Here is a 23,676-nt window from a genome sequence, read left to right as displayed (position 1 = left end):
TCTGCTGCACCACAAGAAATATCCGGCTTTCAATTTCAGGAAAAAAAAGAGGTAAAGATGAGAAAAAAGTAATTACCATGAAGCGATAGAGACAGAGGAATCCTGCAGGTTAACTAATTTCTTTCTTAGCTACAGAAATCAAAGCTGGTCTGTACTGATTTCCTAATGCATCACAGCCCACGTAGGCTGTAAAGTGGAATCTGTGTCAGAAGCACATTTAATCCTAGGATTCTCTTCAGCTAATAACTGCGCTATATATCAGAAAGGCCAAAAATAATCCAGGCCAGGCTGCCTGCTTCCATTAATCAGCAAGCTAAATTTATATGCTATATCACTATTTTTATGAGAGGTTGCGTGTGTTTATATATACATATCTATATAAAAATATGTAAAAGCTGGTGTATTCTTTTAGTTCTCAACTTTGCAATATTCAGTGAATGAAATGAAACATTTGAAGTTGCTACATATCAGGTAGATACACTTCCTTCTTGAAAGGCAGAAAGATTATAGAAAAACTTCCCATCTCTAGGACATTCTCAGTTTAAGGCACAGAATCAGTGTGGGAGTAAGGTCATATGAAACAAAGCTTTTTGCATATCAAAGCTGAGGATTAAAATCCTTCCTTTCTTCCAAAACATCTGAAGACAACAAACACTGACCCTGAACAGTTGCAGGAGAAAAAAAAAAATAGTTAAAAAAAATTAAACCTGTTTTTACTGATTACACTTCTACAAAAGGTGAAATAAATCCTGAATTCGGATCTTTGCAGATGAAAATGATTGCCACTGATTTACTCAGCTGTTCAGCATAGCTCCTTTTCAAAGAGCAGTTCTGCTCCTACGCGTTTCAGTTAAATATGTTTTGTACATTGACTTTTAAGAGACGATTGCACAGAAAGACTGCATCTAGCACAAAAGAGCAACTGTTCGAATGTTGGAAGTGTCAAAAATATTAAGTGTTGGAATGTTGGAAGTTCCAAGTGTTGGAATGGAAGGATACAGACTCTTCAGGAAGGACAGGCAGGGGAAACAAGGAGGGGTGTCACCTTCTATGTCAATGACCAGCTGGAGTGCATGGAGCTCCTTCTGGCGATGGACGAGGAGCCCACCAAGAGCTTATGGGTCAGGATTAAAGGGAGAGATGAGGTTACAGTGGGGGTCTGCTACAGGCCACCTGATCAGGAAGACCAAGTGGATGAGGCCCTCTATAGACAGATAGGAGCAGCCTCACGTTCACAAGCCCTGGTCCTTATGGGGGACTTCATATTGGAGGGACAACACAGGAGGGCATAAGCAATCCAGGAGGTTCCTGGAATGCATTGACGATAACTTCCTTCTCCAAATGATAGAGCAGCCAACGAGGAGAGGTACCATGCTGGACCTTATTCTCATCAAGGAGGGACTGGTGGGGAACGTGAATGGACCACTTGGTGGATAAGGAATCGGCTGGATGGTTGCACTTAAAGAGTTGTGGTCAATGGCTTGATGTCCAAGTGGAACCAGTGACAAGTAGCGTTCCTCAGGGGTCAGAATGGGGACTGGTGCTGTTTAACATCTTTGTTGGTGACATGAACAGTGGGACTGAGTGCACCCTCAGCAAGTTTGCCAACAACACCAAGCTGTGTGGAGGGGTCAACACAGTGGAGGGAAGGGATGCTGTCCAGACGGACCTGGACAGGCTTGAGAGGTGGGCCCATGCAAACCTCATGGAGCTCAACAAGGCCAAGGTCCTGCAAGTGGGTTGGCGCAATCCCAAGCACAAGTACAGGCTGGGAGGAGAAAGGATTGAGAGCAGCCCTGAGGAGAAGGACTGATGAGAAGCTCAACATGACCTGGCACTGTGCACTCGCAGCCCAGAAAGCCAACCGCATCCTGGGCTGCATCAAAAGAAGCCTGGCCAGCAGGTCATGGGAGGTGATTCTGCCCCTCTGCTCTGGTGAGACCCCACCTAGAGTACTGCGTCCAGCTCTGGAGCCCCCAACATAAGGAGGACATGGACCTGTCGGGAACAGGTCCAGAGGAGGGCCACAAAGAGGGTCAGAGGGCTGGAGCACCTCTGCTATGAGGACAGGCTGAGAGAGTTGGGGCTGTTCAGCCTGGAGAAGAGAAGGCTCCAGGGAGACCTCACAGCAGCCTTCCAGTACCTGAAGGGGGCCTACAGGAAGGATGGGGAGGGACTCTCTATCAGGGAGTGGAGTGATAGGACGAGGGGTAACAGTTTTAAACTGAAGGAGGGGAGATTTAGATTAGATATTAGGAAGAAATTCTTTACTGTGAGGTGGTGAGACACTGGAACAGGTTGCTCAGAAAAGCTGTCAATGCCCCATCCCTGGAGGTGTTCAAGGCCAGGCTGGATGGGGCTTTGAGCAGCCTGGTCTCGTGGGAGGTGTCCCTGCCCAGGGCAGGGGGGATGGAACTAGATGATCTTTAAGGTCCCTTCCACCTCTAACCATTCTATGATTCTATGAATTCCTGCCTCATACTTCATTATACTCCCCAGCATTAGTTGTATTTTTTTCCCCTCCTTCTCAAATTAACTTCTTGTTATAGCTTCCCTTTTATTCATATTATTGCTTCTCTCTCCTGAAATTATTCATTGTAATTTAAAAAATAAGCTAACAAAAATTGTTTGCAAACACAAAGTCTCTTATGTCTGTTTTCTATTCTCTCTACTGTCTGTTGTGAGTATAACAAGTACAGCAAGTTTTAAACCATCTTGTTGCCAGAATTACTTTCCCCTTCTCTGATAAAGCTAAAAACAATTTCAGAAAGACCAGTCTTTTTTACTTTATTATGAAAATTGCTACATTACAGTCACTGTTTAAAACAGTATTTTGACATATGGTTTCTTTCCATTTAGGTGCCGATACACAAGCCATGATTACTATTTCAAAAATATTAGCATTATCTATAGTAGTTTGACGTAACTTAAGCCGTTATAACATTCTATAGTCTGTTTCTCCCTCCCCCTTTTTTGAGTCAGCCATGGTAAAGAACAGCACCTACAATACCCAAATTATCCATGAGTGTTATTGATATAAATAAAGTTAACCATAAACCACAGAAGAACACACACACGAAAATCCTCCAGGGAAATTACTTGTTCTCTACATGATCAAAAATGCAACAAGGTTAGTTTTTTTTCACTCGGACAATAAGTTCACAGGCAAAAGTCCCAAACCTGATTCATTGTCAGCTTGTTCAAGAGCACATTCCCCCTTCTCCTGTCACATGGGCTTCCAGAGAAAGTGCCTGTCCTCAGACCTCAGGGCAGTGCAACTGAACACTACAGATTTTGAGCATTTAATTCAGTGCCAAAATGTGAAGCGTCAGTGCCCTTTATTTACTTCATAAACAGAAAGAATGGTGAGTGCCTTTATATTTATAATTCTAGTAAACAGGGAAGCCCACAACAGTGTGATTATTTCCACAGCAGCACATTAATACTGCATTCAGCAATTCTGTTCAACAAAGACGCCTCAAAACCTTTACAGCCAAACACACTACAGGTTACCCATTATAAATACAAACAATTTTCTATTTTTTAAATAAACAAACATAATAGCTTAATTCAGGAAGACTGAATGGTTCTGTGGTGCAATTAATTCTCTTTAAATGTCTCTGTTGACAAACCAGGAATAATAAAAACAAACCCACTGCTTTAGAAGCCATGCGGTCCAGACTTTCACATGTACTTTATGTAGATGCCATGCCTTTTTGCAGCATTTTTAACTGGAAAGTAGTAAATAATCTTTCTGTTAGAATAGGAAATTATTTCTTCTTGGCAAATACTTGACAAACCAAGTCTCTTGCTTCATCACCACTTTGTAGATAGCTGCTGGATGCAGTTTTCCAATCTTAAAACTGACAGTTCAGAAGAAACTGAGTATTTTCATCCGTAACAACAGACCTGTAATAGAGTATTTTCTAAGTGCCATTTCAGGGAAGAAAGTGGGTATTAGTGAAGTTCCACTGAGTAGATTATCCCGCAGAGCCAGGTCATAAACGATGGTCTAGGTAAGCTTTTCATGTTGAATCTGGTAGTAACATGCCTGAATTAAAACAAAGTTCAGTTTAGCACACATACCAGTTCTCAGCAAGGTGATAAAGCATCATACAGAAAAAAGGTTGATTTTTTTTTTCCTGTCCAAGAAAACAGGCTAGGCTTTCTACAAGCAGTGATGGTACAGTGACACTCAACACATGAGAGCCTTCTGATATGTGAACTAGCAAAAACAACAGGAGATTTTATGTCAAATTTTTACAAATTATGTCCACCTCTTAATGAAGCAAGACAGCGTGATTTGGCACACTGAATAGTCTTTTTTTGCCCTTAGACAGAAGGGCTCAAAAAAGAAAGCATTTTCTTCCAGGATAAGGATGCAGGGATTAAGCATTTCAAAAGCACTCAGACTGAAAGAGCAAAGGTTTCTACCATCTGGATAAATACCCTGACCTGCTGCTTGATAGCTCTTCACTCCTTAATGCTAGTTCAAATATGCATTGGGTCAGCCATGACCAGAAACTTAATATAAATGTCTCTGACAACACTTGCACTCATGGAAAATAAGATTCTGCTTCTACTACATAGGTTCTTTGATAAATTTTAACCAACTCAAACCTTCCCTTTCTGCAGCACTATAAAAACAGCAGCTATGAAAAAACCTCTGCACCCAACTATTTCCAGTTTGCACAGGCAGAAAATACAATCATGTTCACCTGGCAGCTCAGTTTGAGATTTTTAAGTTTCAGGTTATCAGCCTCCCTCCAAAAAAACCCCACAGAAAAGCTCCACACAACTCTAAGTTTCCTTGCTCATCCTAGGTAGAAACTTCAATAAAAGCGTCAAAGTAGTTACAAACTGATGTTCACACAATTGTCCTAATCTGATCATCACTGCTCAAAGCTGATCGATTTCCAAAGAAAGCTTTTAATAACACTGAAAAATTTTCATACCTTCAAGGTAGTGAACATGATTCCTTGCTCCCCATGCTGCAGATAAGGATCCATCAGGTCTTCAATTAAGTGCACCTCAGACCCCAAATTCCTTATCCTGTCACATGGGGGAAAGTGAAAGAAAACAGGTGAGAAAAAGATACCATTATAATGGTTTTGCTTTCTGTACATGGTGTTATGCAAAACCCATGCTTTTCCCTAACCTCATTCCAACGTCACAGCCATTTCACAGGTTACTGTTCAAACATTTTTCAGGCCAAAGCAAACAGGCAAAACAGAAAGTTTAGTAAGTTACAAAAAGCTAGCAACAAGAAGCAGGAGCGTTTAATGAGGTAAACGCGCTCATACTGCCTATGCTCAGCTTATGAGTGATGCCACTCGTAGTGCCTACCTGGCTCGTAGCACCACATAGAGAAAAACAGGAAATAAGTCATCCATGGACCACAGAAAATCTTCCTGAAGAGTCTCAAGAACATTCTGAGAAATCTCTTCAAAAGTCTGCTGGATCACCTTCAACTTGTCAGCTGGGGTAAACGTGGTACTGTTTGGAGAGCAAGAGCAAACCCGGATAACAATAACAAGTTACATATCTGCTTTCTGCTATGACATTTTGAAGACAATTTGCTCGTTAGTGTGTCCCCCTGCCCAAGAAGATAAGCCAGGTTGTTCACACCACAACAAGGCACACTACTGCAAGTGCAACTGTCTTCACAGTTTTAAGATGTTTTAACGCAGTGGTAAAGGGGGAAAAATTCCTTTCTAAAACCCTTTTAATTTCTACTTATATTCTTACTGCAGAATTCCTTATGTCAGCTAACAGACACAGAAAAGATCCCCATACACAGGTCATTTTGCCGTAACTGTTTAGAAATTCACATGCATATTTGATTAACCATCCTCACACTTTTGATTCTAAATAGTGTCCTATGGACCCATCTCTCAGCCACATCTGTGAGGCTGTATTTCATTCCTCTTTGGGAGAATTTGCTGATGTTTTTAGTAGGAACTCTGAAACTTCTTGGTGACTTCTCTTACGAAGGTGAACAATGAAAATGTGACAGGTAAAGGATTATAATCAAGTAAACAAGATGCAACTATAGCAGGAACAGTAACACTAAAAGACAAATTTCAGAGAGTTACCTGATTTGCTGTAAACACTCAACTGCAGAGGCAAAGCAGGCATCTTTTGTATTTGATGATACCTGTGTAATCACAAGAGGATTAATCTGCAGGTTTAACAACCTCACTACGCAGCAGCAGCAGAAAGGCAGTGTATCATGCAACACTGGCATAAAAGACTTTTCTTTCCAGTTTTCCAGTGCAAAGAAGTGTGCTTAGATGCAAAAGTAACCTAGGAAATCGGCCTACATATAATTTGTATGAGTTTCACTTAAAATTCAGAAAAGCCTGTACTGAATTCCTCAGTATGTTATGAGAATCAGTGAGGGGTCTGGATATCTTCCAGGTCAAGTAAAACTAAGAATCATTAAATCTTAATGGTTAACAACCAAGAGGGAACCGTAAGACTGAAATGGCTGAAACCTAGAAAAGTCATAGCGGTCAATAATCAGAGACCCAGGTTTGGAGCAAACAGAAAAGAACAAATATTTAGCTCTTAATACACAACTGGGCCTAAGCCTTTCTGAATGGAGCAGGTGGATCCACAGAAATGAGGAAACTGGACAGATGAAAGAAACAGATAAACATTATGTCTTGGCTAAAAAAATCTGTTTAATTGAAAGAATGACCCAGCAAATAAGGTAAATGGCTGCAGAGAGCATCATACACTGCATAATTCAGAGAAGACACATGCCACATAGTACTTCACAGTGGAGGGGCTCTACCCTATAATCAAAGAAACCAGTTGGAAGTATGAAGGATTCAGACAGCTGTTAAGAATTTTGCCCAGTACTTGAAAATACAGAAGATCTGAAGTAACTCAAGAAACACATTATTGCTGGATTTTCTAACATTTGAAGTCTGAGTGGAGGTTTGCATCATGTAAATCATTTGAATCTTCAACCTCATGATTTGGGAAAAAGGAGACTTGTCTTGCTGGGAACCCATGGCCTTAGGGGTGGGGTTCAGCAGCAGCTTTGGTTACGATTACAACCTTGTAACCCTCAATCTCTATCACGGAATATCAGCTTGTCCATGTGCAGCAACTACTGTGATGAAAGCCACGCTTCCGACTATTACAGACTTTGCACAAGCCACAGTTATAAGCAGGGAAGAGGTGATCGTAAGGCAGGAGTATCTAAATAACTCGAAGAAATTGAAAGTTTCAAAAAAGTGTACTCATTCATAAACAGACATGATTTAAAGTATACTGTAAACATTCAGATTGTTCAAAGTTATGATTATTAAACCACTATTACTGGAGCACAGAGACTGAGTGCTACACTATTACCATCCAAGACCAGTGTTCAGCCACTTTCAGCAAGATAATGATTAAGAATAAAAACTATACAATTATTCTCCTAATCAGAAAGTACACAATGCTATGACCCTCTTAAGCAACCAGCTTGAAAGTTTCCTTGGTAGACTTTTATTCTCACACTGTCATAATTGGAGACCAAGCAAATGTCCTTCTGAATTAGAATTCATTACAGAGTAAGACAGCAAGTGACAAAGCTGGACTGACAGCTATTGTAAGAAATCACTAATGTAGCTTTTAATTAGCTGGCAGATTTTAGGGAAACAAGATAGTATAGCATCTCTTAAGCAAAAAGCCTGGTCAAAAATTCTTTGACCGTTTCTTCATGATTTCAGCTTCTTGAAAGAAGCACTGGGCAAAGTATACTAAGTCAAGGCCTAATGAACATACCTTTCTACTCTCCCCAAGGATGGATACAGTTCCTGGCCAAAATTTCCTGGAAGAAACCCAACATAAGTCTATTGAGAGAGCAGAGCCTTAACTTCACTTTCATAAAGTGAAAAATGCTTTATCATGTTCTTCTATGAGATACAGCAGCTTTTTCTACAGGATCAACTACATCTAGCACAAATAGCTGAAAAACAGCCTAGTTTGAAACGCCTCACTCTGGTTTTTGTAGCAATGCCAATCTTTTTTTCCTCCGCCCCCCCCCCTCCCCCTTTTTGGAAGAGGGAAGTTTTGATTCACTCTCTCAACCATACTAGCGAGCTCAAAGATATGTTTGGATGCATTTTAATCAAAGAAAAGCACTTTAGACAATAGGGGTTTTTTAGCTGCTTTATCTAATTACATGCCATAATCTTTTTCTAAGTTGTGTTTTATTGTTGAAGCATACTCACGCTTGCACTCCAAGAAAACTTAGAAGAGCCATATCAGTTTGTTTGTTTAAACGTAAAACACATTCCCAGTAAATATCTTCCTCACGCTCGTTGTCTAAGGCATACAACATAAATAGAGGAGGATAGAGTCGTGGCAGTAATACAGGGAGCAGCAAGCCAAAACTGGTCACCACATAGCTATAAAAAACAAAAAAAAGAGAGGGGGTAGTTTGAAGAGGAAGACATTTTAAAAACCTGTCTATAAAAATTGAATAAAAAAGAAATCATTGGAACAAAACTTTCATTTAGCATAAGCCTGTTCTATGAGGGAGAATAATAATAAAGTAAGTACAAATCCATCAAACAGCATCTGTGCTAAGAAATATTTAGGAGTAATTTTCCTTTACAATCCACATACAAGTGGGTTTGGGGCAGGGGTTGTGGTACAGGCTTTTTGTAGTTTATGTGTTTTAAACAGAAGGTTAACGTTCTTCCTTGTATAATGTAAAAGCTGAATGCTGTACTATATTATAGTTCAAGTTTTACTTGCATCTTCATGCTAATCATTTAGCCCCCATTCTGAGCCACTCTGCTGACAGCTGAGCTTTATCTTCAAAGCACAAGCTAGAAAAAAGGCTAAAACCCATGAAGTTACCTGACCTATCTCCACACACTGCCGGCTTCACAAAGTCGGCAGTTGCTTGGCATCAAGCTATAATCCTAATAGGGAAAGCTGAACTCAAGGTGCCTCCTAATACCATCTGCACAGGCCACCGGAGCCTGTCTCAGAAGGATCTCTCTACTGGTCCCTCTTCCTTGTTTTGACCACACCTGAGGCTGCTGCGGACAGGACAATGATGGACTCAGGGGTGAGCTCCATGTGACTGTCTATTTGCAGTACACGTGCACCAGACCTGCATTACTGCCGTGCTCATATGCCAAACAGTTTTCTGAAGCCCAGGCCCAAGCCTGAACTTGTTTACCCACAACAGACAAAAGCAAGTCTGGGTTAAAGTAACGAATCATTGCATGGAACAGGGATGAAATGCTTATTGCAACCATCATGTGGAAGTTTGCTTATCAGAATCTGTCATCAGAACCAAAGGAAAAAAATTAATCTGCTTATATCCATCAGTTAAACACCTGCTTATCTTTCATACCCCACCCAAGAAAAAACTCAACAGAAATAAAATGAAGCCTTCCTTAGTTCAGTTTTTTTTCCTTCATGTACCCCGGCTCAGGAGATTCTGATCTGGAGTCAGATTTCCCACTGCAAAATGATCGCCTTCCCTTTGTCTCTGTTGCCAGAAATGGAATTGTGCTGCCCTCTTCCGGAAGATCAGGAAACAAGAACCTAAATGGCAATACACATAATAACATATGATTTCATTTCATGCAGTTTCTACAAGTCACAGCATTAGAAGGCAAGATTGGAGAGAAAAGAAAAGTCAGCTGAAATAATACACGGTGGACTAAGACAGCATAGCTGACAGATGTACAATACAATCTACCTGAAAGGAAGCTTATGAAGGCCAATTCCTCCAAAGCCAAAGATACCCTTCCTACCTTGACATCACTTCCCTCCAGACAAGGCTTCTAATGGTTAACAATTCGGAGTACTCCTGCTTTCAGATTGGCAGGACTCAATTAAAGCTGTAATTGCTCTCAAGAATCTATGCAAATACTTCATAAGAACATTGCTCATCCGTGTTGGTAAGAACTTCAATGGAATACACTGGGAGTCCCCGTCCTTGCTATTATTCTACACCCTTTGAACACCGCCTTTGCACAGCATGGATACCCAGAGACACTAAATTGGAAATTCACATCGAAGGCGAGCTTCTTACAGCCATATTTTAAAGTACAATGTAAGATGTGTGGTGAAGATTTTAATTTTTCTATTTTGACAGAATATTCAAGGACTCCTTAAAAAGGTTAAGGAAATAAAAGCAATTCCCAAAACAGAGTAAAGATACTAGTGCACTTGGACTGCATAAATACTAGACAGTTTCAGTACATGAGACATCTTTAATTAACCCAGCAGTAGTTTGACTTGAAAAGTAAAGTCTCCTTACCTAACCAACTGGAAGATGCGTTTGAGGTAGGACTTTATCTCTCTTACAGCCTCCTGCAGTAATCGTCGATTAGCTCCTACTCCAACATAAGTCATTCTGTAGACGGCTACTAGTGTTTCCACCAGCTTGCCCAATGGATGGAGAGGAGTATCACAAGCCTGAGGTGAAAGTTATTAATTGGCCAGTCAGATAGGTCAATGTCAGACATACACAAAAAAATGGAATTCAAGAGAGATGGGTCAGAGATCCAACAACAGGCTTTGAAAAAAAATATTACAAATACATCAAAAAGTGAGCTATATTAACAAATTGCCATTTGGATTATAAAATCTATGTATTAGCTGCATACGGCTCAGAGGAGTCAAACAGTACAAGAACTTGCACTACTACTAAGACAAGTCATCTGTCCAGTACTATTAAAATCAACAAGCAATAATTGGTAAGTATTTCAAGATGCTTTGCTGTGATCCAGTGTATACGAACTAAAGCAGTAACTAAGCAGAAACTGACTGTAAGGCAGTATCCATTAGGTATATGATGATTCTGGTCTTACCTGTGGATTTTAATTCAATAGATTAGTAAATTATGAGCAAATATGAACGATTACAACATGGATTATAAGAATGCAAATACGGAAGGAATTAAGGAAAGCTATTACAAAGTGACATTGATATCATACCTTACCAACAAGCTATGTGAGCATTTGAGAGTGACAATACCTTTATCAAATATTTTTTTATATTTTCATATTTTTCCAGGGTGAAGGCACCAATGTGTTGTGGAATGAACTCCAAACTTTCCAGTGTCTGAGTATGCGAGCGGCTCAATAATTCTGGACTGTAGTTATAAAAAGGACAAAGACATTGTACAGATTATTTATTAAGACATACAGTAGGAAAAAAACTTGATGCTAACAACTTAACTAACTCTAGATATCAGTATGTTGCCAAACGGGTTTATAGTGCAGAGTATTATGAGTTCTGATTTTGTTTAGGATTTGTTGTTGTTTTAACTGAACTTTTACAGTTAGAGTTACTAGTCTAGAGTAGAGTGAGATTCCAGGTTCTTTCTCAATACTTTCTTCATCTTGCTGACGACATTGTCTGGGAACCAACCTGTCTCTGTGTTGCCGTCGGTTGGTGGTCAGAGCCACCGCAATGTTGTCCCAAGCCTTCCATCTGTCCCCCTGGCCCGGGCTCTCACAACCTAGCTGGTTCCAGCATTCTTCAAATACTGCCTTCCATTTCTCATCAGGAGGCACTGCCAGGATCCCCAGTTTCCGCCTAATAAAATGACCCGTTAGTCAAAAATCGAACAGTCATGAAACAACACATTCAACTCTGAAAACCACCTATGGCTTATATCAATCTAATCTCTCATCCTATTTTACCAAAAGCTGATATACTTAACAGTCTCTACTGTGAATCAAGTTTATCACTATGAATAAATCTAGAATCTATTTTATTAACGCCTTGACTTTCAAAACCTTTTAAAAAGAACTTACAAAAAGTTGTACTGATCCTTAAATTTTTCTTCCTTGCTAACTAACATACATTAATCCATGTAAAATATTATGATGTCACAAGATTAAAATGTTTTTAATACCTACATGTGGAAACAACTATGAACCTTATTACATTAGACAAGTCAGTCTTACTCTTTTTGTAGTATTCCAAGAAACGTATTTGTTTAAACACAAAAAGGACTGGTTTGATTTCCAAGAAAACAGAACATATTGCACTTAACTGGGCTTATCTTCACCACTGGTATTCATTCAGAAGGCTCAGGACACATTCATATAACAAATACATAGTGCAAAAATGCCCCAAATATCTCACTCTCCTGGAATGTACAAATAGCATAGCTACACCGTAAATACCAAGAATGGATATATAGCTTCCGTCCCTGAAGTAGAAACTACCTCTGATGTTGCATGCCATGTTTGGGATGTACTAGTAGAGAGTAAAACCAGCTCGGGCATCTTTTCACTGACAGCCAGTGCTCAGGCATCCTCTATAGCCAAAAGGAAAACCAAGAACTGTTGTCCTCCCCATGTATATACAGATGTCTCAGAGATATAACAAAATTTGGGGCTTTGAAAAGATTTCATAAAGCAAATAAATGCTGTCAGGGTTAACAATTCTATCTTGATTTAAATCAAGTGTCAGAAATTGTCAGACCTTTCATTAATATTTTTCCACCGTGTTTGAGATGAGAGCTAGCAACACTGATATTTCCCCATGTTTCCAATTTCACAAAGCAGAAAAAGTAGGCTCTAAGCCTTTTCACAAATTTTACCAGAAGATTTTCAACTTCAAGAGAGCCTGAAAAGGGTAGATGAAACCCTTATTTCACAAGCAATCTTCACAAATACGTACATACATTTATTCATAGACTCCCTACTGGGGTAAAAAGCAGACAGCTGCTAAGGTTGCAAGTGTTCAGTTCAGCAGGGAGGCCTGCTTAACTTTACATCCTGTTGTAGGTGTCAGCACTGTCAAAGCAAATTACCAGTGAATGCTTCAGGAAGCATACTAAGAAGTAATCTAGGTAAAAACATTAGAGCTGTGTTTCCCATTTTAATCTGAAATTTGAGAGTATGCTTCAAAGATACTGAATCCTGTACAAGAATTACTACTATTGTAAATCGGTATATAGTGCTACCAAATAGTGAAATTTCACTAACTCGTTAAATTTACTTAAGTTTCTTCTACTCAAAGATATCTCAATTATGACTTAAATAAAACAAGTATGTTTTTTCCCCCCAGAGATAATTACGCAAATTGACCCAATGCATCTGCTATAAATAAGGTTATATGGGTACTTTTCAACATTATCTTTGCCAAGGTGTTGAAATGCTCTCTTTTGCCATTCAGCAGATTTTTCTACTATTTTCTTATGAATTGTTTGGAAGAGGTGTGATAACTAGCTAATTCTGTCCAAAGGTACTCCTACTGGCATTATTAAATGACACATTAAAGGAATTAATTTACCAACAGACTAACTGGCAGAAGGCAGGGAGGTCTGCGATTTGACTTTATCACTCAAATGTAACTCAGTCCTCCTCAGCATCTCAAACGTCATCAGCAGCTGAGAACTCAGGTTCTAATAGTCAGATATAAATACAAAAATCTGAGACTGCTACAGGACAGTAGCAGCATGTCAGCTATCCTGGAATTTCATGCTGTTACTTGCATATTCGAGTAGTAGTTAAAGCAAGAACAGCCATAAAGAAGATTTTTATCTTATTTTTTTTTCCTATGCAGGAGGGAAGAGAAATGAAAAAGAAAAAAATACTTTCAAAATCTCACTGTTTCTTTGGAAAAAATATTTTTAACTGGCCTTTGAAAAAAGACAATAGTTATGTTCCGAAGTATTATTGAACCATATGAGAAATTATTTCTTATTCAACACTCACAATGCTTTAGGTTTGTCCTTCTCATTCTCATACAAGCTAGGTTTGAAGTAGGTTCCTGTGATTTTTATCCCAGATCCCCATTCTCCACTGAAGATACCTTCAATATAATCTCCATTTGGCAAGGTCAGCGTTCCCTTAAGAGAAGATAGTAAAAAATTTTAAACTGAAATCCATTGGGAACCAAATTACAAGGAAAGAGACTCTTTTTTTTTTTAGATGTGAAGAGTTTACAAGCAACAACTGTAATACCAACCTTTCCACTCAGGGTCCAGTTATCTGAAAATTCCCCTTCATAGACTGTATCATCCTCAGAAAGCAGAATTCCAGTCCCCTATAAAGAGAATCATAAAGAACACAAAACAGTAATTATAACAGAAGGCCAGACCGTAGATTTAAAGATACACTGAAAAACCTGCTACTAATTCTTAGCTAATAATAATTTTTTTTAAAAGCAGTTTCTGAAGTAGTCCTAGGTGAAACAGAGCAGGGATTATAAAGACAGTTTAAAAAGCCAGGACAACAGAAGGTTAGAAGAACAGAGGGTTTACACAGCCTAAGGTACACTCAATCTACCCCAGGAAGCTACCACACTTAGAGGCAAAGTCACTATAGCAGTCTGGTGTCAACTCACCATCATTTTGTTGGTGCTGAAGGCTCCTTCGTAATACAGGCCAAATTGAGTAACCACAACACCATTGCCTTGGCAAAGATCGTCTTGCCACATTCCCATATACTTTTCTCCTCTGAAGAAAAATGAAATAGGAAGAATATAGTCCAAGTAGTACATTTATATCCTTTCTTTGGCTTTACTGCAATATTTGACCATTACAGATACCATTAGGAAAAGAGTTATAGAGCACTTGCTTCAGGTCTGTCAATCTAGTTTCATAGAAATAATCTTTTTGATAGAAATAAGCCATAATGAACTTCCTTTCACAATTCACATTACAAATTGGCCACATCCAAGCAAACTGTTCCTGATAATCTGAAACAATGCTGAAACCTAGTTAAGACCAATTCCTATCCAAAGGAACCCGAGCAGTAGCTGTAGCACGTAAGAAACAGGGAAACTTGTTAGCTGATCTGCACCAGCTTTATCTAAGATGTAAATTGCATATGAAAGGATGAAAGGGGATCTTGGGCTTCATCAGACATCTGATGTATTTAATAGTTTAGAACAGAGGTAAGAAACTTATTTTAGGCTTTTTTTTTTTTTGCTAAAGCTTTTAGTTTCTTTAGCTAAACTCAGATGACTCAAATTGAGAGGATAATAACTGAAAGAAACCAAACTGTTCTACTTGGGGGATAGGAAGGAGACCTATGAAGTCATACATGACATTCTGAAAACATTAGAGTGCAAAAATTGTAAAGAAACAGATCATGTTGTTGAAAGTTTCTGGATAATAGCCAAACAAAGATCATACCACAAAAAAATTATTAGACAATTAAAGCTATCTCCTAAGTAAACATCAGCCTCTTTAAGACTACTATTTAAAATACTTTTTTGTGAGTCTAAGTCCACAGAGGTCAGGCTAGAGTGTTTTAAACCAAGTGCAAGTATCAAATATTTTGAAACTATTTTCCCAGTTTTTCTGAAAAAGAACATGATGTTTTCACCATACAAGTAATAAAAAAAATCCCTTTAACTTGTCAAGGACTTTTTTGTTTTCTTTTAGAGGGAAACTAGCGTTTCATTTATTAGAACTCTGCTTATTACACAGCGTTTTCCTTCTAGTACCTAAGAGAAATTATGGTCATAGTAAAGAGAGCAAGCCCAGCCATTAGTCTAAATTCAGGGGTATCTTCCAGCTGATGGACCCATAACCTAGCAGGATGCTGGTCTGATTCTTCATGCCAGCTACAGGGGACTCTGGTGGGTGAAGCGTTCTTGAAGAGACAGATGCACCATACTCAGTTACCAGGATGGAAACATAACAGTAAAGTCACATTTGCTCAAATAACTTGTTTGGAAATAACAACAGCAAGTTATAAAGAATGTCTGCAGCTATTCCTTATTTGTCTGGGCTGAAGAATAAGACGTGAAGAAAATGAATCCTTAGGCCACAAACATATGTACATATCCTTCCCTAAGATCAGAAAGAAAACTACCATGATGGCAGCTCACTCATATTTGAGTAACTCTGGAATAGAAAGTAAATGTCACACTCCTCCCCAACCATGAATGCCACTGCCTTTACAAACGTTGGAGGTGAGAGGATCTGTGAGGAGAGCTGCCATCTCTTTAGTTTGTCCTAGGTAAATAAATTAATAAAGTATGTGGTGACATGCTGACACTAGAGTATAACAACCACCACCACTGAGCAAGACAAGATGCAAAACCTACATCAGGAAATACCTAGAGATGCTACAGTAGCTCTGTTTCAGAAAAATATCCGCATACACACTCCCAAACACACACCCCCTTCACCTTCAGACTTTTTACTATTCTCCTTTATAAGTGGGATTTCAGTTCAGTTAAACCAAACCCAGTTTTCTTGGGCTCTCGACAAAAGCTCTCTTTTTCAGGAAAAAACAGCATAAAATCGGTGACTGAAAAAAACCACTGCTCTGTGCTCAGACAGGATTTATTTAGTGCACATATCTAGCACAGTGCTGTTTCTGAGACCATCATTTCGCTAATCTGCCCTGAGAGAAAGCATCTTCCCTCCGCCACATTTACAAATAAGTCAATGGAAAACATGAGCACGAGCTGAAATTTAGCTAGTCCTGTATAGCTGATCACTGAACAACGCAGCCTCATAAGCCTGAGATGAAAGAATACTCCCCACGTGACATTCATAAAACTTTGAGCACTCGCACAACAAGATACCTCAATAACGTACCATATTCAGTGCTAGTTTTCAGGCAGGAGTATGATAGGAAAGCAAGGAAGACAAAAAACAAAGCACAACAAAACCCCCCACATTTACTCCAGAAGCAGCACCAAAAAGCAGTCTCTAGACCCAATTCTTTAGATCATTAACCCAGAAAGCTTAGTATAAAGACAACAACAAAAAAAAAAAAGGAGGATATTCATTACTGCTGCTACTAACAGATCAAATCCTTTCCTGCTCTTTTTGCAATTGTACGTCATACCAGTGTTTAAGGATTTGTGGAACTGAAGCATTACCTTGTGATATCATCAAAAACTCCATAACCACTCTTCTTATCCATTGTCCACTGTCCAATGAACATACTGGGAGAGGAAGAGGTCAGCTTCCCACTGCGTAGCAGACCGTGCCCATGACGCATGTTATCCTGAAAACACCCTTCATAGACCTCACCAGTAGCATAGCTATAGCGAAAAAGAGAATAAGTAAGATTCCTATAATTGACTTTTCTGTTGTGGATTTGTGAGGGGATTTTTGGTTGGTTTTGGGTTTTTGGTTGGTTGTTTCATTAGGTGTGGGTTTTGTTTTTATGTTGTTTTTTGGTTGTTTTTTTTTTTTTCTTTAGAACAGATCAATCCTCTATTTTTCCTTCTAGGAATTACAACATTACAGCCACACCAAGCAGGAACTATAGTAAAAGTATATCTGGGATAAAAGTGAGCCTTTATTACGCATCTTTTGATACTTTGTTGTTTTAAAGCTACTCTCTCCACAACAAGCAAGGCCATTTAGAGGTTATGTTTATTTCTCAGAATCCTCTATTATTGAAAGGTGTTAGCAACATTAGAATATTTATTAATAATAGAACACTGTACAAGTAAGCATTGTGAGCAATTCACCAAAAGCAAAGCAGAAAATAAGCCATGCTAACTATAATCACAAGTCTAAAATGTAACAAGCAAGCTACATACAGAGGCTTGGTAAGCAGCCTGCCAGAGCATCAGCCCTGCTCTCCCTTCTGCAATGACAGCAATGCAAATGCTACATGTTACCTGTAGACTCCATGCCCACACATTTTGCCTTCCTTCCAGTACCCCACGTAATGGTCATCCTTATTCAATGCTTTGTTTGGCGCTCTGTATTCACCATACCTGTCAACGCACAGAAATGGAACACAAGCAGCTATAATGCTAATACATTTCATTAAAAACAGCAGCAGGTACGTATCACAGACCCATTCTAAAATCAGAATGCTCTACATAATTTTTAGCACATCTTTTCAACTACAGCAGTTACAGATACTATTTTTTTATTATTATTCTAAAGAGAAAGCAGGAATTCCAGCATCACTAGGTCAATTTAATCTGTACTGCTTTTTTCCTGTTTGATTGTGGCATGTTGTTAAGTCTGCCCCTCTCTCACACTATAGCATTTTTCTCAGCTTTCTAAAGGCCACAAGTCTTCTCACATCCTAAGACTGCTTCTACCTTTGTTGTCTTCTTTAGGTCTTGATAATTCAAGCACACCTTTATTCCAGGGAAAGATGAGAACATAGATTGCTACAGAGAATATTTTTTTAAAAGATGCTAGCTTCCAATTATGCTCAAGCAGTGGCATAGAATTGTTCACAATTTAAGTATGCCTGAAAAGAACGAGACACACAACTTCTGTTTATTGATTTTAAACTTCTGAGGAGATTAAAATACAGTTATGGAGGTTTTCCCAAGAGCATGTCTACCCCAAGACGACATTGCTATTGTTAACTGTTGAGACTATAGCATGCATGCTGAAATACAAATATACGCATTTGGTAATCCTAGCAATTACAGCTAAATACCAATCCATTTATTTCTGGTGGGGATTTGTTTGCAATATTTCCAACAACTCTAAAATCACCAGGGTAGGTTACAAATGACCAAAGCGCTAATCTAGTTTTATAGTTTGACATTATACCAATAGCTAAGGTGCATTTTAAAAAGCTGCCTGCAGCTAGACTATATTTCAATTTCCCCTCCAACTCAGTACTTTGAAAACAGATTTGGAAACCAATAGGACTCTTCATATATTTTTATCCTGCCCAGTACCGACATGTCTGCTCACAAGATTCATACAAAAATGCCTTTGGAAAAAAGTTAACCTCTTAGCCGCAGTAGTGCCCTAAGCAGATTCTTAGCAATGAAATCCATAGATTAATTCAAAGCTGTGTAATAAATTACAAAGTTACTTTCAAGTGGTCTTACTTGTTTCACCAGATAACTTTGTCATGTCTAGGACTTCCGTTCATCCTATTTTTAAACTCCTCTGTACTAGTTATCTTAATCATCAGGATCACATACTCTCATTAGCTTTATTTTAATCACCCAAACCCTGAAGTCTTGATTCAAGATTTTGTTGTCTCCTTCCTGAATTATTAAACCTTTGCTCTACCAGAAATACAGCAAGGAAAACATTAGAGAAGATGCATCATTACATTGTATGAAAGGCATTGTGTTTTCTAGAAAGATTAAAAAAACCCAAAACACAATAGCAGAGCTTTTGAAAGAGCACTGCAACACATAAATTTAATAGTTAACTCTATAGCAGAAAGTTGACTGCAGATTTGGCTTTCTCTGCTTAGGAGTTCACACCCACCCACCCAATCTTTCTTCTCAGCTGTTTTACCATTTCCTTCCTCCATCCTACAGCTGATTGCCCCAATTAGTTTCAGTTTTTATGAAAGAGCAAGTTTTTAATCACACAGTTGCAGAGTCTGTTGTGAAGACAACTAGTGTACCTCTGGATAAATGAGAGATTATCTGTATATCAACATACAGATATAATCTTGTTAACACACATAACCCTGAGTCAGTAAGATTCACTGCAATACCTTTTAATTAAAAGGTTTTTGTTCTTATCTCCTACAACAAAAGGTATTTCTTGCCCTCTGGCTCCATAAGAAGCAAGAGGATCTTACCCATCCTCCAGCCCAGTCCGGAAAGTCCCAGAGTACATTCTTCCATCTGGCCACTTTAGGATCCCTCTGGAAAAAATACAAAGCCGTACATGTGTGTAAGATAATCAGTTCACTTCGCACTTCCCAAATAACTTCTGTGAGTGAGCCTGCTTATTGATACAGCAACCACCTCATTTTGTTTTCGACTGTTACGTTCAAATGCTTTTACCTGCCATGGGGTTTTCCTGAAAGCCATCTCCCATCATAAACAGCATCCTTAAATCGAGGGTCCTTATAGAAGGTGTATTTGGCACTGCGAGAAATAGGAGGCTCCTGTCTTGGCACATTCCCACCAGTTCCATATAGAATTAAGTCAGAAGTCCCTTTAAGGGCCTGATCCACTGCTTGGCTTATTGCCCTCAGCCACTTGGTCTGAAACAGAAAGTATTTCATCACAAAATTTAGTTAACATCTGCCTTCACATTGAATCTCACCTTTACAGCAATTATAATGATCTCCTTTGCACTCCTCAGTACAGCGCTGTAAATTGGAGCACTGCTACAATCAAGCACAGTGTACAGTCAGCCTGCGTACCAAGTTGTAGGAATACTTAATTCTTGGTGAATACTTAAGGTAATACTTCTCCCTATTTGGTTTGACAGTAGAAGATAAAAACGTCATTCCTATCACTGAAGCCATGCAAAATTTGTAGATATGCATACCTTTTCCTGTGGTGTTGAAGAAACAAGAACAAACTGTTCTTCTGGTGTTGTAATCTTCAATCCATTCCTACATGGGGGGCAAAAGTATGTTAATCTAGTGAAATTTCAACCTGAAAAAGGCAAGGCTTCTTAGAGCATGAATATTGTATCTTCCCTCCCCCAACCCAGCTAGCATTCACTTTAAGTCAGCAGTGAAACGAAGCAGCAGGAAAGACTACTCACTTTCCTCTTGACTACCTTATTCTTTCTGATGTTTATACAACTTTTTTTTTTTTAGGACAGAAATACGTTAAGTTTTCTGAACCAAGACAGACATGATTGCATCCAGCCTATTCTGCTCATAGTTTACAGTAATTAGTTACAAAATGCTCATCCTCCCTCCCAAGATATCTGACTATTTCAGCATCACAAGCAAGAATACTCACACATTACCAGCTTCTTCTGAAAGAGCTTCTACCCACAGTGTAGACAAGGGAAAAATATGGTGCGTTGAGAACTGTAGGCAAGGAGAAGGAGAAGGGAAACTTCACCGGGTACTGATCCATTACCCCTGCCCCATGCTTCTTCTGAACAGCTTTTTTCCTTTCTTTGAGGACTAGGGAAAACTGAGCATTACAGGCTCCTTATATGCACCTTGCTCCAAGAAATAGCCGACAGAAACCATACCAACCACAGGGCAACAGCAATTAAACATTAAAAAAACAACAAAACAAGAAGTACATAATTTCAAATTTATTTGTAAACATAAAAAAAAAATATCACTTTTAAGTGTTCAAGGAACATCGGAGTGAGTGGTGCAAAAAAGTGACCTTCACAATATGAAAAATATGTCATGTTGTTTAAAGCAGAGAAAAGGTTTTGTTCCTGGATACAAGCTGGCTTACCTGAGCATGTACCAGAGCATCGTTAAAGAGGATGAACCAATTTACAGAGAATCTTCCAGCATGCTGGAGGGACAACCCCCGATTGCTGCTTTCACAGATTAAACGACGCTCTGGCTTCCGCAAGGAATCCTACAGGAAGGGTTAAAAATAAAATTACAGAAGCTTACTTCTCACTGATTGTGCCTTAAGGTCAGTCCTATTTGTCTTTCATAGTAAAGGCCCAACCTTTCTAAAGTTTAGAGTTCTACAGTGTCCTGGTTTGAGGTAAAACAACCAACTTTCTGGTCAGTAATTTTATTTCTTAGCTAGGCCTCTTCTACCTCTCTGAAATTAACAGCATGTTGGGTCTAAAACGGTTCGTTCAGAGTGATAAGACAGTTTGTGCCAAGGAATGGTATGCAGAAAGGCTCTTGCTTATACTTATTGCTATAACAACCAAGGTCAGCTAATGTCATTATTTGCCCTGTTGGAGGGTCAGAAGCAGAAAAGTGTAGAGGGGTCCCACCTGCAGGGAGGAGCGGACAGGACAGGTGACCCAAAATTGACCAACGGGGGTAATTCCATCCCATCTGCCCCATGCTCAGTATAAAAGCTGAGGGATCAAAGGGTCAATTCTCTTCCTCCAATGGCTGATGTCTGAGGAGGACCCTGTCTGTTCATCTGCCTTTGATCCCGATCTGTGTGTTCCTGACTCCAAATCTGGAACCTGGTTCCCGCTCGTCGCTGAGTCCGATCTGGGACCTCCCCAGTGCCTGCCAGTGATGTCATCCTGGGAGCTTAATACGGTTTTGTATATACTGTATCTATTTCGTTATTTTCGTTTTTATTTTGTTATTAATATTTCATTGAAGTAGTTTAGTTTCTTCTAAACTCGTAAATCTCTCTCCTCCTCCTCTCCGTGCACGAGAGGCTGAGGGAAGCATCTGTCACTGGCCATTGGCCAATTTGGCCAAAACTATGACATACAGCAACACAAATTAGAAAAACGAGAAGTGCAGCCAGACAGTAGCATCAGTAATAGGTAAGATTATAATGTGAACAGCAAGAGATTCAAGCTGCTAATGGACTGACAATTGTCATTATACCGTCATTTTCCCAGGAAAGGTCTTCCAGAAGCCAAGCGTGTATTCTGCTTCTTTCCTTTTTCTGCTAAGATGGACAGCAAGGCTCTCATAACAAGAGCTACAGTCATGTAGCTTCTGGTATTCTGGAGATGCCTGTAGGGCAACAAGGTAAGACAGACCTGAGAGTGTTTCTGAACACCTGTGCCAACAACATTAACCAAGCTGCAACGCAACAGCTCATTCTATTCAATCAGCACCAAACGCATGACAGTTGGTCTGGTTAATAAAGTAACAGGGATAGTTAAGTTATTTTCTTGGTCACATGTTCTGTTGGTGTGCTGGGAGTTTTTGAAATCACAAAAGTTCCATGAATGTTAAGAGGAGAATGATTAATATACAGTTACATGATCTTGCATCTTAACAAGCTGTAGCAAAAGTAGTGCTAATAATTGCAGGAATAATACTTTAAATTACTATATTGGAATAAACATGCAAGTAGTTGTTGTTCCTGTTTAGTCATCTTTTATTTCAAAAGAATGCAATTATTATATCTAAATGGGTGGTAAAAGTCTACCTAATATATATGTAGTATTTTTAGTAGAGTATTACAGCCAAGGATAGCTACAGTAATGATGCCAGATGGAACTGAAAAGCAAAAGGCAAACATCAAAATAATATATTTGCAGTTAAGCATTCGGGCACACAAACAAGTTCTGGCAGGGTAACAAGTTTCTACCTGTCATGTGATCTGTGCAGGTGGGAATAAGATTGCGCAAATAAATGTGCATGATCTTCCCTGCAGCAAATACAAGTCCAAGGTAGCTTCTCTGAGGACTTAAGCTATTTCTAATTACCTGGCATTTGCTTCACACGGTTACTTCTGAGCCGTAAGTTTCACGTGTATATTTATTCAGATAGAGATATCAAAGCCAGCTTACCACTTCAAAACATGTAGCAAGCTTTAGCAAAGTTCTAGCATAATTATGAAGTCGTCCAAATGGCATGAAAAACATAGCATTCAGAACTTCCACTAGCTGGAGGTTTTCCTCATTCTTCTCAGACAGTTTCTGTAACAGCTCCTGGTTTTTACTCAAGAAGTCTCTAAATGATGGGATCATTGGGGAACAGAGGGAGGAGAAAAGAAAATAAGAGAGCAAGACATCAGTGATGTCTTCTATAAATGAGCTCAGAATGCCCATTTTTGGATTATCATAAACCAATAAAAATTATAAAGGGAAATGCATGCCGGTTATTAATCCATTCCCAATTTAGTTTAAGGAAGTACAGTAATACAGACATGTAGCTCTCTAACAACCACAACACAGGACTTTTTTTACTTCTACACTCTCACATACTCAGTCATTGAACTGGTTGAACAAAGTTGACTGAGTTGCCCCCACTTGGAGAGTAACCAATTGCCTTCTTCCCCTTTAACACTTGATTAGTAAAAGAGCTAACAGGTGGAATGACTTCCCCATTACTGTTAGAGTAGTAATTTTCTAACACTGTCGATTCATACAAGAAGGCCTGAAAGAATCTT

General features: G+C 39.1%; 1 protein-coding gene across 8 annotated transcripts in view; it reads right to left on the bottom strand.

Annotated features, from left to right (window-relative positions):
- Window positions 1-2,761: 2,761 nt before the first annotated feature.
- ALS2 (alsin Rho guanine nucleotide exchange factor ALS2) overlaps window positions 2,762-23,676 on the bottom strand; it is a 47,259-nt gene continuing 26,344 nt past the window's right edge. For 7 of the 8 annotated variants that reach the window (XM_054208575.1, XM_054208576.1, XM_054208580.1 and 4 more), the window contains exons 13-34: window positions 23,075-23,237; window positions 22,158-22,289; window positions 21,073-21,201; window positions 20,614-20,684; window positions 20,189-20,255; window positions 19,696-19,898; window positions 19,488-19,553; window positions 17,587-17,685; window positions 16,834-16,998; window positions 14,335-14,446; window positions 13,957-14,034; window positions 13,704-13,837; window positions 11,401-11,568; window positions 11,005-11,122; window positions 10,286-10,443; window positions 9,442-9,564; window positions 8,232-8,408; window positions 7,783-7,828; window positions 6,096-6,157; window positions 5,347-5,496; window positions 4,956-5,052; window positions 2,762-4,051 (exon numbers count right to left, since the gene is read on the bottom strand). In XM_054208575.1, coding sequence (XP_054064550.1) covers window positions 4,013-4,051; window positions 4,956-5,052; window positions 5,347-5,496; window positions 6,096-6,157; window positions 7,783-7,828; window positions 8,232-8,408; window positions 9,442-9,564; window positions 10,286-10,443; window positions 11,005-11,122; window positions 11,401-11,568; window positions 13,704-13,837; window positions 13,957-14,034; window positions 14,335-14,446; window positions 16,834-16,998; window positions 17,587-17,685; window positions 19,488-19,553; window positions 19,696-19,898; window positions 20,189-20,255; window positions 20,614-20,684; window positions 21,073-21,201; window positions 22,158-22,289; window positions 23,075-23,237 — 2,557 coding nt within the window. In that variant the 3' untranslated portion in view covers window positions 2,762-4,012. The remainder of the gene's footprint in view (window positions 4,052-4,955; window positions 5,053-5,346; window positions 5,497-6,095; window positions 6,158-7,782; window positions 7,829-8,231; window positions 8,409-9,441; window positions 9,565-10,285; window positions 10,444-11,004; window positions 11,123-11,400; window positions 11,569-13,703; window positions 13,838-13,956; window positions 14,035-14,334; window positions 14,447-16,833; window positions 16,999-17,586; window positions 17,686-19,487; window positions 19,554-19,695; window positions 19,899-20,188; window positions 20,256-20,613; window positions 20,685-21,072; window positions 21,202-22,157; window positions 22,290-23,074; window positions 23,238-23,676) is intronic. The other variant, XM_054208582.1, reaches the window with a different exon arrangement.

Source organism: Rissa tridactyla, chromosome 7 (genome assembly GCF_028500815.1).
Source record: "Rissa tridactyla isolate bRisTri1 chromosome 7, bRisTri1.patW.cur.20221130, whole genome shotgun sequence".
NCBI lineage: Eukaryota > Metazoa > Chordata > Aves > Charadriiformes > Laridae > Rissa > Rissa tridactyla.
This window is presented reverse-complemented; position numbering and strand designations above follow the sequence as displayed.